Below are 15,168 nucleotides of genomic sequence, written 5' to 3'. Positions count from 1 at the left end.
AAGGGAGAAAAATTTGAAACATGAACAGAACCTCAGTTGCTTGTGGGACAATATCAAATGGTCTAACATATATACAACTGGATGCCCAAAAGGAAAAAGAGAATGAGTCAGAAAAAAGAATTTGAAAAATAATGGCCAAAAATGTCCCCAATTTGGTAAAAAATACCAAATTACAGAAGAAGATGATAGATACAGTTGACCCTTGAGCAACACGGGTTTGAACTGCTCGGGTCCACTTATACATGGATTTTTTTCAATAGTAAATACTACAGTACCTATACAGTCCAAAGGTGGTTGAATCCGTAGATGTGGAATCGTGGATAAAGGGGAACTACGTATACCGAGGGCCAACTGTAAGTTATACATGAATTTTCGAGGGCATGGGAGGGCTGGTGCCCCTAACCCCTGTGTTGTTCAAGGTTCAACTGTATAAAGAAAACCACACTTAGCCACACCATAATCAAAGAGCTAAAAAGCTAAAGATAAAGAAAAAAAGTCATAAAAGTAGCTAGTGAAAAAAAGACAAATTCCATACAGTGTTTACAGAATGAAGGCTAACTTACCACAAATGACAGAGATCAGAAGACAACAGACAATCTCTTTAAAGTGTGAAAGGAAAAACCATCAACCCCAAACTTGATAGATAGTGAAAGTATCTGTTACAAATAAGAGTAGAATAACAACATGTTCATATAAAGTAAAACAGACAATTTATCAACTACAGACCTGTATTACAAAAAATGCTAAAGGAAGGAAAATGGAACATTGGATCTAGAGAAAGGAACAGAACACACAAGTAACAGTAAACTGGGCAACTGTATTCATTTCCTATTGCCACTGTAACAAATTACCATAAATTTAGTGGCTTAAAACAATACAAATGTATTATCTTACACTTCTGTAGGTCAGATCTGACACTGGTGTCCCTGGACTAAAATCAAGACGTTGACAGGGCTGCATTCCTTCCAGGGGGCTTTAGGAGAACATCCATTTCCTTGCCTCTTCCAGCTTTCAGAGGCTGCCCACATTCTTGGTTGATGACCCCTTCCTCCATCTTCAAATCCAGCAACAGCAGGTTAAGCTGTTCTCAAATTGAATTACTCTGACTTCCTCTTCTGTCCCTTGTTCCACTTTTAAGAACCCTTGTGGTTACTTGGGTCCACTTGGATAATTCAGGATAATCTCCTTGGCAGAAGGTCAACTGATTAACAATCTTAATTCCATCTGCAACCTTAATTCCCCTTTGCCATCTAACAAAATATTCACAAGTTATGGAGATCAAGACATCGACATATCTAGGGGACATTTTCTGCCTACCACATTAACTATAAAATTTTGTTCCTCTTTTTCTGATTTCTTTTGAAAACAATGTACTGTTGAAGCAAAGATGGTAACATTGAAATGTGGGGTTACTAACATGCAAAAATCAAATACAGGACAAAAGCACAAAGAACAAAGAGGGGATAATTGGAACTATATTTTTCTAAGATTTCTAAGTTTTAATAAAATTTTATGATATTAACCCTAAACAGACTGTGATAAATTAGGAACCATACTGTAAGTCATAAAGAAACCACTAAATAAAAAAATAATAAAAAGTAGTATAGCTTAAGATGTCAATATAAAAAGTAAAATAGAATACCAAAAAATATTCAGTTAACACAAAATACAATAGGAAAGGAGGAACAAACTAACAAAAAATAGATTCAGTAAACAGGAAGAAAGAGTAAGATGGCAGACTTAAACCCCAAAATATTAATAATTACATGACCCATAAGTATCCTAAACATTCAATTTAAAAGTTAGAGATGGTCAGACTAGATTAAAAAAAAAAAAAAAAGACCAAATACTGCTGTCTACAAGAGATCAAGAGATGAGCTTTAAACATAAAGATATACTTAGGTCTAAAGTAAAGTATTAAAACATATACCATGCAAAAAGTGAGCATGAAAATGGTGTAATGGTTATATAAATACACACACACACACATACACACACACACACACGAGTGTGTGGTTATAATGGACATAGAGTAAAGAGTATCACCAGAATAAAGAGGACATTTCATAATGATAAAAAGGTCAATTTATCAGGAAGACCCCCCTCCAAAAAATTCACAAATATGTGTGTACCTAATACCAGAGCTTCAAAATAACTTGAAGCAAAAACTGACAGAACTAAAGGGTAAAACAGACAAATCCATAATCATTATTGGAAATTTTAACATATCTCTCTCAATGACTGATTGAAAGGTAAACAAAGAAATCAGTAAAGACATAGACCATCTGAACAACACTATCAGCAAACTAGATCTACTTGACATTTGTAAACTACACCCAACAACTGAGAATGATTCTTTTCAAGTCCACCAGCTCGTTCATCGTTAAAGACTATATGATAGCTCTTAAGACAGATCTCAACAAATTTGAAATGACTGAAATCTTACAGATTTTTTTTAACCAAAACATAAGTAAATTAGAAATTAATAGTAATGAGATATGTAGAAAAATCTCCAAATACTTGGAAATTAAATAACACACTACTAAAAAAAACCAAGGTCAAAGAAATCACGGGTGAAATTAAAAATTTTGAACTGCATGATAATGAAAACAACACATCAAAATATATGAAATATAGTTAAAGCAAGACTTAGGGGAAATTTAGAACTTTATACTTATATTAAAGAAGAAGAAAGGTTTAAAATCAGTGTCACCTTAAGAAGATGAAAAAAAAGAGCAAATAAAAGACAAAATAGATAGAAGGAAGTAATAAAGAGTAGAAATCAATGAAATAGATAACAGATAAAGAAAATCAACTAAACCCAAAGTTAGTTCTCTGAAAGACTAGAAAACACAATTAAGGAGAAAAATACAAGAAGACACAACTTATCAACATCAGGAATGAAGAAGGTAACATCACAACAGATGTTCAAAGGATACTAAAGAATTATTACAAACAAATTTTTTATTAAAAGATTTGACAGCTTAGATAAAATGAACAAATTCTTTTAAAAACACCTACTACCTAAACCTACACATAACAAGTAGACACAATCTGAACAGCCCAGTATCTGCTAAAGAATTTCAGTCTGTAATTTATTTATTCATTTATTTTTAAGAGATACTAGTTTATTTTTTATTTTATTTTAGGCCGCACCGCACAGTGGCATGCGGGATCTCAGTTCCCCAACCAGGGATTGAACCCGTGCCCCCTGCAGTGGAAGCCCAGAGTCCTAACCACTGGACCACCAGGGAATTCCTCAGTTTGTAATTTAAAACTTTTCACAAAGCAAATCTGTGGCAGGGTTGGTTTCCCAGGTAAATTAGATCAAATATTTATGGAAGGAGTACTGCTAATTTTACATTAACTCTCAGAAAATAGAGAAAAAAAGGAAAACTTCCTAAACTATTTTAAATGACCGGCATAACCATGTTTAAAAAAAAAAAAAACCTGACAAAGATACTACAAGAAAATTATAAACCAGAATTTCTCATGAACATAGGAAAAGAAAATATTAACAAAATAATATCAAATAGAATCCAGCAATATACGGAAAGGATAATAGATCAGAATCACTAAGGTCTTATCCCAGGAATGCAAGGATGTATCATTCAAAACTGAATCAATGTAATTCCTCCACTGACAGAATAAAGAAAACCCATATACAATCATCTCAGATGCAGAAAAAGCTAATAACAAACTTCAAAACTCATTCATGATAAAACAAAAAAAACTCTTAAACTAGGAATAGAAGGGGTCTTCTTCAATCTTATAGCTAGCATCATATTTAATGTGACATATTGAATGCTTTCTCCCCAAGAAAGAGAACAAGCCAAGGATGTCTGCTTTCTTAACACTTCGACTCAACAATGTAATTCCACACTATTCTGGAAAATCTAGCCGGTACATTTAGGAAAGAAATAGAAGTAAAAGGCAAAAGATTAGTAATAAAGGAAAGCTGTCTCTGTTCACAGACAAAATGACTGCAAAGGTAGAAAATCCTAAGAAAAAAAATGTTTTAAAGGCTTCCAAAGCTAATAAGTCAATTTAACAAGGTTACAGGATGGCAAGATAAAATATCAATATTAAAAAAATAATTTGTGTTTCTATATACTAACAATTTGAAAATAATATTTTACAAAATGTAGTTCAATACCATTGAAAATATTAAATATTTAGGATTAAATTAACAAAATAAATGCAATAACTATACTGGAAACCTAGAAACATTGCTGAAAGAAGTTAAAGACTTAAATACATGGATGAGTAGGACACTAATTTTCTCAAAATTGATCGATAGATACTCAACATAATCCTAATCTAAAGTCTACAGGTTTTTTTCTTTTTTTTGTGCAAAAACTAACAAGCTGATTCAAAAATTTACATAGAACTGCAAAGGATCTAAAATAGCTAAAACAACCTTGACAAAAAGAAGGACAAAGTTGGACAATTTACACTGCATGATTCAAATCTTACTGTAGAGCTACAGTAACTGAGACAACATGGTGGCTTAAGACTAGACAAACAACAGATCAATGAAACAAAATTGGCCCACATCTAAGCAGTCCGTTGATTTTCAACAAAGGCCCCAAGGCATTTCAATGAAGACAGTCTTTTCAACAAATGGTACTGGAAAAACACCTGGAAAAAAAACACTTCTCAATATCTACCTCTACCTCATACAATGAACAATTAACTCTAAATGGATCACAGATCTAAATATAAAAGCAAAGTCTATATAGTTGCTACAAGAAGATATGAGAATATCTTTGTGACCTTGGGGTAGGCAAATATTCCTTAAGATGCAAAAAAAGCCTTAACTATAAATGAAAAAAAAAAAGGTATACTGGTCTTCATCAAAATTTAATGTCTGCTCACCAAAAAACAATGTTAAGAACATGAAAAAGCAAACCACAGCCGAGAATTCTTTTTCAGATATGTATATTCACAATACACCTATCTGAAAAAGAACTTATATCCAGAACATATAAAAAGCCCTACAAATAAATAATAGAAAACAACAATTAAAAATGGGCAAAACTTGAACACTTTTCAAATGAACATATATGGATAACCAGTAAGCACAGGAAAATGTGGTTAACTTTGTCAGTCATCAGCAGGGTACTACTTCAAGCCAACTAGACGAGCTAAAATTAACAAGGCAGACAAAACCAAATATTGGCAAGAATAGAGCAGAACTGAATCTCATACATTACTAGTGGGAGTATAAAATGATACAGCCTCTCTGGAAATCATTTTAGTAGCTTCTTATAAAATTAAATGTGGTTAGACATATCCTCTAACCGAGCAATTCCACTCATGTATTTACCCCAAGGCAAAAGATAATGTACTCCACAGGTACACTTGTGTGGAGTATCTTGAGCTTTTTCACAAAACAGCAAAAACTGCAAACAATCCAAACATCCATCAAGAGGAGAATGGATAAACAAATTGTGGTATAATCATACAATGGACTAAGCCACATTTTAAGAGAGCATATATTGTATAATTACATTTATGTGACATTCAGTAAGAGAAAAAAACTAATCTACGGTGATAGAAATCAGAACAGTGGCTGCCTATGGGGGATGGGGACTGAACAGAAGGAGTATGAGGGAACTTTCTAAATTCTGTATCTTGACTGGCATGATGGATACACTATGTATACACTTGTCAAAATGTATAGACTTCTACCCATAAGGTGAGAGCAATTTCACTAGATGTAAATTTCACCTCAAATTACCTCAATTGTAAAAAGGTTTATTCCTTAGGGTGTTAAATGAATCTCAGATCACTCAATTAAAAATGATTAAATCCACAGTGCCATCTACAATATTTGCCCCATAATGTAACTGAATTAGAGTAACAGTAATACTCAACAACTTTGGATTATTCTCTTTATCAATTTTATCTATAAATGATTATTCACTATTTACTATTGTCCCCAGAAATGTATTTTGGCTTCTTCAAAGTTTATATATAGGATTTTTCCTAATTTCATTTTACTTTCCCCTTTATTTAATAAATGAAAGTTATTATTGGCATTTAGTTGAATTTAGAGTGCTTTAGAAATAATTAGAAAAACTGAATGCTGTTTTTAAGATTTAATACCAAGTTACCAAAACTTGTGTATAATAAGTCCCTCATAGAAAAAGATTCCACATGGAAGGGTAAAAGCATAGTTGCAAAAGATATGCCCAGGACCATGCTGGGATCCTATCTTGGGGTTCTGTGCCTTTTGGTTAAACTGTCCACAATTAGGGCTTGATTCTTCCTGTTCTAAACCTCTCTTTTTTTAATGGAATTAGGGAGAGGTGGTATGCAAGACAAAGGAAACTTTTATTAACTTCTGCTTTAAATTGAACATTTCAGTTAGGTTCCAGAACAAAAACAAATGGAGTAAAGAATAAATCTATAGAGTGTACAGTGCTTAGTGACTACCTGCAAATTTTCTATTAGAGAAGAAACAGACATCATTCGTTATGATGCACCACTGATAAAAACACACACACATTATGCGTTAACTTCTCATTCGAAAGCAAGCCTCTAAGGCTGAGCAGAGTCCCCTAGGGTTATGGGGTGCTCCCTCTGGAGCCCGCTCCTGGCCTCTGTGAAACTGAACTGGCACCCTTCTGCCCGGCTCCCTCAGAGCTCCCCACCTACCTCTAGATTCTGCCTCCCATCCAATCCCAGGCATCCTCCCACCGCCCTGCTGAGACACCATCCCTCCTTCCACAAGTAGGCAACACCAGACATCTAACCACCCAGGATCATAAAAGGATAGGTAGTTAGGTCCAGCTCACTTTAAAAAGGTATGCTTTGGGGCCGCTCTCACCTTTTGAGTTGGACCACATTCTGTCTATGGAAGGTGTATCTCCCAGGGCCTCTCACCTTCTAAGGTGGCCCACACTCTGACTACGGAGTGTGAATCTCCCTAACCAAAGCTGCTTTCTCACTTAGCTCTCAGGGCAGAGCCCCCTTGCCTGACCGCTTGTGCATCCTGTATTAGTAAATCTACTTCTTGCACAACAACAACAAAAAAAGGTATGCTTTGGGACAAGAGGTGGGTGTGGAGAGTCTAAATCTGGATGATGCAAACATTTTTGTTTAAGTATAAACTTTATCAGTGCAAAAGAAAATTAATTTGGTGAACTGGCAACCTCCTCATCATGGGGTAATTATGCTCACACATGGCATTACCTAGCAACAGAAGGAGCAGGCCAATCTCAACACTGGGGTGTAATGAATCACTCACTGACTACTGCTCACAAATGGTGATTTGATGGGAAGTTATTCACATCTGGTTTAATCTGGAACAAGACTTCAGAGGATTCTGCAGACTCAAATTGAGATAAGCAGCAGGTATTTCACCAACAGCCAGGCTCCAGAACAAAGGAGACTATTCCTACTTATTCAGTTGAATATATACTTTTGTTTAAAAACAAAACAAAACATGATTTTGATAGCCTTGTTTTTTATGACATTTTGCTTTGGCTGTGCTCCAACTTCTACTGCTTCAGATATAGTTGATGAGCATAACAAATATAAGAAGGTATATATGACAAATAAACAGTGGGATAATCATGGTTGAACTAAATCACTTTAGAAGACCTCAAAGAGACAGCCCAATGTGCCCTAGACTCTGCATGCTACCGAAAGCTCGGAGTTTTTGAATCAAGGCATAAAGAGAGAGCACATACGAGCGAGATCTGTGTCTGGATCGTCTGTTGTTGGGGTCCGCCTGGTTTTTTTCCTTTTGTCTCCTTAGTACAGCTTCCCACTGAGGCGCCGAATCAACCATATCATTCTCCTGCCGTATTCTGAAAGAAAGACCATTCATCTAAAATTAACATCCACATATGTGGTGCTTTATCAGTTCATCCTAAACATGTTTTTAAAAGTTATTTCACAATATTACCATAATCACTCAAAGCTAGGAATGTATTAACCGTATTAATATATCCATAAGTAGATAAGTATATAATATTTATATATAAATACGTAAACATATATTGGTTATTTTCAGACTTCATCCCCGGCTTAAAATTTTCTAGTAAAAAGACATGTGTCAAAACCAAAACTCATTTGAAACATATTTAGGGGCTTCCCTGGTGGCGCAGTGGTTAAGAATCCGCCTGCCAATGCAGGGGACACGGGTTCGAGCCCTGGTCCGGGAAGATCCCACATGCCGTGGAGCAACTTAGCCCGTGCGCCATAGCTACTGAGCCTGCGCTCTAGAGCCCGCGAGCCACAACTACTGAGCACACATGCGGCATCTACTGACGCCCGCGCGCCTAGAGCCCATGCTCCGCAACAAGAGAAGCCATCGCAATGAGAAGCCCGCGCACCGCAATGAAGAGTAGCCCCCGCTCGCAGCAACTAGAGAAAGCCCGCGCGCAGCAACAAAGATCCAACGCAGCCAAAAATAAATAAATAAATTAAAAAATAAAACATATTTAGGTTTCGACTAAAGATACAGTGGTGTCTGCTACACAATCTTAAATCATGAAACAAAATCATTTTATATAAATATACTAAGTAAAACAGCAATGAATAGTTTTCCTTTGAAATGCTCTTAAAAATTCACAAATTGTCCAAGTTTTCATGCACAATAAGTGCCAGATACAATTTCCATTTTTTTAAGACACGAAGCTACAAATAAAAAAATTTAAATATGGTGGCATAATGCCTGAGCAACTGAGTAGGCACAGAGCATTCTGGTTTTGCTGCTCGCATGTTTAAGAGGGAATGAGGGCTGAGCACTCAGCACTCAGCGTGGCCAGGGGCCCTGCAGGGAATGCAAAATGAGGGACAGGGAAACAGGTGGGAGGGGGTACTGGGGGGCACAGGCACTTGCCATGTAAGAGCACGGGACAATGTTACTTCATCCTCTCAGTTTTTAAAAGATAATCCACAAATCTGGATTTTTTTTAAAATAAACTCTTCTATTTTTTAAGTAATGGCAACCAATTATGAATGTGAAATACTGTATGGACATGGCAAAACCCATCCATGGACCACACTCAGCCTGCAGAAGTTTCGGACTTTTGATGCATCAAGTCTTTCTAAAAATGAGGGTGAGGTGTTACAGGGGAGAGAGGGAACCAAGTACTTAACTAAAGCAAGTGCTTAATTAATGTGTAAATAATGTCTGGAATGCACTGCAATGATGCTGTGAAGCCATGAGTATTTCTTGCAAAAATCAAACACCTGTTATTTGAATCTTTAACTTTGAATTGATGTACGTTCTTGAGGAAGCTGCTCCAGGGTGTTTCTTTCGGACTGCTGCTCCCGGGGCGTGGGAGAGCAGCATGGAATTGCACGGTTATCATCCCAGTACTGTGACTGCACGAGCATAACTGCTTCGAAACAGAAATGAAAAGAATAGACAAGTCTGGAGTCATTTCTCTCACTGAACAGATGTCTTTCCGCTGCTCTGTTACAGCACTTAGTACAGACTGTGGGGTGGATATCTGGATTTGCTTATAATGCAAACCAGTAGACGAGTGACATACATTCATCTCACTTATACTTAAACGAGACAATGGAAAGCAAATTCCAATTTTTAAAAAAAAGTAGCTTATGAGGAAGAAGCTATTTAAATCTCTCTAGATTAAAGAGGAATTGTGTTAAGTAAAAAATTATCTGTAACACACTTCAAGTCTTTGAACTGTATATATTTCCTCACTAAAGCTTTCATTCCTAATAGGCTATTATTTGAATATTAACAGGATACAGTCATGGTATTTTTCAGAAATTCAAGAACATAGTTCCCTCTTCTAATGACATGTGCAGAGGAAATGAAAACTGAATGAATCTGAATATTAGAAACATCTGAAGAAAAATATGAGAAGGTATACGACGAGGTCATAATTATTAATCAGTCTTTGAATCAAACACTCTCATTTGAAAATTCCATGTGCGCATACACACACATGTGTATGTATATGTATTTTCATAGCCAGAACCTACACCTCCGAGCCATTCCATGTATCATGTGACAGTCAGGGAGTGACCCACCAGACCTGCTCGGGGGGAACTGTCCTGGACTCTCCCAGGACTGAGGGATCCAAAGTTAGGAAGAGACAGTGGGAAGGCGTCAGGCTGGCAAGGAGCTGTCTTCCCTCCCACAGGAACCCACACTTTGCATTGCCCGGGGTAGACATAACACCAGGTCCTGGCAACTCCTAAGCCTGGAGTCTTTTAGACTACAGCTTCCATTGTGAGCTAAATCGCTGCACAGTTTGTGGACAGGACAAAATTTCACTATTTTTTTTTTTAAATCAGTAAATCAGCATCCTTAAATATTTTTGAGAGGTCAAGCCTACCAGCAAGGGTGAAACCTGACTGAGGCAAACATACTTTTCCTAGAGAAACATTCCTTAGACAGTTCAAAGGAAGCACAAGCAGTATATGCTCATTCTTCTTTTGTGGAATTTAGCTGGCTACTTTCATACTGAGGCTTTACTCTGATAACAAAAATTAAAACTCCTGAGACAAGAACACATATATTTCTTGTACCTTACTAATAATAAGAACTAAATCAGAAAGAATTTCAGACGATGGCATGTACCTTTAACTTTTATTTTCCTAATCAAAAAGTCGAAAGTGAGGGCAGTGAAACCATGTCAGTTAATATCCTTGGGACCCACATGTTCCAAAGACAGTTGCCCTCTACTGGGGATACTCTTTCATAAATATTCTAACAAGGTACATTAAAAATGTAAGGCTCATTGGAGAGTCACAACAGAAGCACATTCTCCTGAGTAACGGGTGGTGTGGCTGCCTTAGTCTGTAATGAAGTTTGAAATTACACCCTTACAAAAGGCCTCTGGTTAATGGTACCTCATTACAAGAATGAAAGTGTCATTTCTTCCATCACTGAACTGCTCCAGAAAATACAGATGCTACATGGAAAGGAAAAACCCTAGCCCTACAGGCAAGAATATTGTAACACTGAGTCCTTATGAGGCAAGAGTTAACTATTTTGTTTATGCATGAGTAACTAAAGAAATCTTTAAACGCAAAAGACATATCCTATCATGATTCTACCTTATAAGTCTCATTTCTCTTTAGGTGTAGCACACACAAAGTGTTGGTTTTTGCTCCTTTCCTGCTACATTTTAATTTTAATGAGGGTATTTACATTATGAAGAATAAAAACACTGTAAGCATTATATCAATATAGTACCTTTTAGAAAGTCAAAATGTCTTATATGACAGATAGTCATGAAAGTCTTAAGGGGGGAAAGGAGTCCGTTGAAATTTTCACTGGGAATGTATTCATTTTCAAATGTCATATTTAAAGTTGAACCTCAAAAAATGCTGTTTCTTTCCTGTATCCATTAAGGCAATAACTCTACATGCATCACATTTTGTCTATTTCCTCATGTACAACCAAGGAGAGTTAGCAACTGGGCTAAGAAGCCTTACCGTAAGAAGGTTTTTGCTTTTTAATCAAGGTACGAGGGACAGCATCGCTCTAGAATAGAGCATTCTCCAATAATGTTTCAGAATAAGAGAATTCTGATACATTTCCTCCATGTCTCACCAAACTTCAACACCCTACTTTTTCAGGCTATCCGTGCAATTTAGATTTTAACTGCATTTGACACTTAAAGTTTGCAAAAGGTTTGGAAGGCGAAACGTCATATAATCGTTTGACAACAATAATTAAGATAATGACTGTTCCTAGTCTCTTCTTCCCTATCTTCCCAATTATAGTTCTGCCTCTTCTGCAAAATTCTTCACAGTACCAAATGGATTCCTATACAAATCCCCACGGGTTTTACTTCATCCTCTACCTTTACCCGGGCAGTTTTGTTCCTAATAGGACCTTCCTTTATACCAGTTCTTAATTCATTTCTCATTCACTGAGATAAAGACCATGTGTAATACTGAACTTGAGAAATCTTACAGAGCAAGTGTATAATGACACTTCCAGGCAATAAGAGCAATACCCATCGCTCCTGAGTTCAGCCTCGTTCCAGCTCTGTCATTATCTGACTCAGAGACCCTGGGCAAAACGCTTACCCTTCTTTGGCAGGTCTGTTTCTTCATCTACTGAATTATTGTAAAGATCCTTTCCAGCTTTAAAATTATGGTTCTCTATTTGTGCTTTATTTATAAGCCAGTCAGATACGGTAAAAAAAAAAAACAAAACTCTCCACTCTTCAGCAATAGCACAACTTCCCAGACAATTGCTTCATACAACCACTCCATTGCTAATATTAAATCTGCAGTTCCCAGTTGGGAACTGTGGACTTGTGTTTCTCAACCACTGCTCTCATTTTTGGATCACATGCTATAAACCAGTCTTCTTTTTTTTTTCAGTAGTTTTTCTTCCCTTGGGAAATTTATGTTGGTTCCAGGCATCTGTCGACATACTCCCTGAAGACCAGCAAGCAAAAAATTCATTCATTTTCCCACCTTCCCCCACCATCAATAAATTATTCTCATTTGCTCTTAAAGGTGCTTCTATCTCTTCCACTTACTCCTTATGCTCTCCCTGCTAAAACGGGCTGCGTTTGGTGCCATCTCCCTCCCCAAACTCTCCTTCTGTTTTCAGGATCGTTCAACCTGCTCTGCTTTTAGTCATCTGACAGCATTCCTCATTTGCTGCAGCTCCGCACTTCCACAGTCATCTCTGTCAACTTGGATTATGCTCTGGAATCCCTAAATAATCCACATCAAATGTCTAAATCTTAATACAACTTATTAAAGTGGAAATCAGAACCCTGTGCCATCTGTACCACGGTGAACATCATTTCCATTTGCTCTGCACGAACTGCCCTCTCCCTACCCGCAATTTTTACCTGGTTTGCAGCCAGCCCCGACTCTTCAATCAGGGACAGGGACCAGGCAGGAGGGAATGCTTGCAAGGAAACAGTTACCTGTTTTCAGGCCATGTGGAAGAAACGTCCCTTGGTTTAAGTTTGCCATCATCAAAACCACATTTTTTCCCTAGGGCAGAGGGACAGGAATGCTTTGCTTTGTGTTATCACTCTAACAACAACAAAACCCTGCCAAAGCCGTGATCTAGATCTCCCCGGCTCAAATGTATTGTCCCTGTTAGCTGCAGTGCCACAGAGGATGGTTTCTTTCTTTTTTCAGAAAAATAATATAAAAGACCTGTGGAACACATTTAAAATACTTCAAACCATCTTAATCCATTATTCAGATACAGATTCTAAAAGACGTCTAAAAAGCAGGAGGAAACTCTAACAACGTTTGTGGCAGAACAAATTCCTGTTAGAAATACTGACTTCTTTATTGTTAAAGGGAGCTGGGCCCCACTTTGCAGATCCAACAGGACTTCAGGTAACACTGAGCAGCGCTGAACATTCTCGCCAATCGAATAGGACTTGCCCATGCAGGGCCCTTTGTGCTTTTCAAAGCGCATCCATGATCTCAGATCTTTATAAACCCCGTGAGGTAGGCGGGACAGGTATTATCCCACTTTGCATGTGTGAAAATTAAAACTCAGAGGGTAAAGGAACCAGCTCCTAGGCACAGAGATCTTCAAAGCATCTTCAAACTTCATAACGCACCGTCCCCCGTTCTTTGTTCTGAGCTCTATTTCACCCACACACGCACACACGTGTGCACACACATCACCTCATGTACATAACTCATGTGATTATGATGCAAACATCCCAGAATGAAATTTGGGAAAGGTCCAAATGGTCCCCTGTTGCCAATTTATTCTAGTCCAGCTTTTACCCCCAGCTTCTCTCATTTCTCTTACCCTTTTAATCCTCACCAGGCTCCAGAGTTACTTCCACTTTTATGCTTATGCAAAAAACACCAGACTAGTTCTCTGCCTCACTGCCCACCTCCTCCAAATCTCCCACTTCAAATCCTAAAAGCCTAGCAACACATCAAAGCTAATGACTGAGTAATCCACAGATCCTCCCCAGTGAATGCCCAAAGGAGTGCTGATTTTCATCAACAGCACAAAGGATATTTTGCAGACCGGTTTCTTTGAACGTGAAGGATATTTTATTAAGCTCAAGGTATTTTCAGGGAAAGCTGGTTTATGAAAGGCTTCACTCTGATATGTCTACCTCTTAGGTCCTCCTTCAACATACACTGTGGGCAAGTCCTGAGCATGGCCCAGGGGCTCAGACCCATAAAGACGACTCATCTTAGGTACAAGATTCAAAATTCTAACTAGTAAAACATAATGCAATCTAATATTCACATTAACTTCATGCTGCTTTGTACTTGGTAGGTTTCCAATTTGATGAATTTAATTCAACAGATTTTTTCACAAATCGGTATAACAAAGTAAGTAATCTGAAAAGAAATTTGTAGCCTTTTAGTTTTCAATCCTACCAGTGAATTGAATCCTACCAATTCCATTTCCCAATATCAATCTATCTCTCACTATTTAGATCATAATGACCACTTCATAACTTTTTGGAGGTCAGACACCCCCTTAAGAATCTGATTAAATCTACAGACTATCGCCAGAAAATTGTATACTTAGAAACACAAAGAATGTTACATACAATTTCTTGGGGTTATGAGACCCCTAAAACCTACCCATCAATCAGAGGGTAAGAATGCCTGGTCTGAAAATACAAATGTGTAAAGTTAGGGAAGATGGGGAAATGGAAGACAAGGTTAAAAGAAAAGTGGAAAAGGCTGGAAAGAGGGTATAGGAGAGGTGGGGACAGCCAAAGAAAAAGGAGTGACTCCAAAATTAGATAGTAAACTGTCCGGCTCCCTCCACCAAAGTGCTATCACCTCTCAGATTTCATTTGGTCTTTGCAGTAACTCATTCAAGAAAGCAGATCAGGTAGTATGCACTCCATTTTAGGGATGAGAAAGCTAAGTTTAAATCTGTTAAATGAGCTGCCCAAGGTCAAACAGCAGGACATGGCAGAACCAAAACCCTGACCCACAACCTTGGGGGTTTTTTGACACATCACTGGCTCCTAAACAGAGACAGAAGTCAGAGAAGACAGGAAAGAAAGAGTGAGAAAGAAGCTAAGAAAAGAAAAAAAAAGGGAACTGGGTGAGGAAAAATAATGTGATATAGTAAAAAGGGAGGCAAGAGAAGAGAAATGAAGATGAGGGTGTAAGTAGAGACACTGAGGGGAAAATAAGGACTTTCTGTCATCTGAGATGTTATCACAAGAAACTGTGCTCCAACTTCCAGGT

The 15,168-nt window shown here is 37.5% G+C and overlaps 1 protein-coding gene across 4 annotated transcripts in view; it reads right to left on the bottom strand.

Moving 5' to 3' along the window:
- EPB41L4A (erythrocyte membrane protein band 4.1 like 4A) overlaps window positions 1-15,168 on the bottom strand; it is a 264,564-nt gene that overhangs the window by 15,091 nt on the left and 234,305 nt on the right. For all 4 annotated transcript variants that reach the window (XM_036848718.1, XM_036848720.1, XM_036848717.1 and 1 more), the window contains one exon: window positions 7,701-7,820. In XM_036848718.1, the coding sequence (XP_036704613.1) occupies window positions 7,701-7,820 (120 nt within the window). The remainder of the gene's footprint in view (window positions 1-7,700; window positions 7,821-15,168) is intronic.

Source organism: Balaenoptera musculus, chromosome 3 (genome assembly GCF_009873245.2).
Source record: "Balaenoptera musculus isolate JJ_BM4_2016_0621 chromosome 3, mBalMus1.pri.v3, whole genome shotgun sequence".
In the NCBI taxonomy this organism is placed as follows: Eukaryota; Metazoa; Chordata; class Mammalia; order Artiodactyla; family Balaenopteridae; genus Balaenoptera; species Balaenoptera musculus.
Note: the sequence above shows the minus strand (reverse complement) of the source record. Positions and strands in the feature narration are given on the sequence as shown.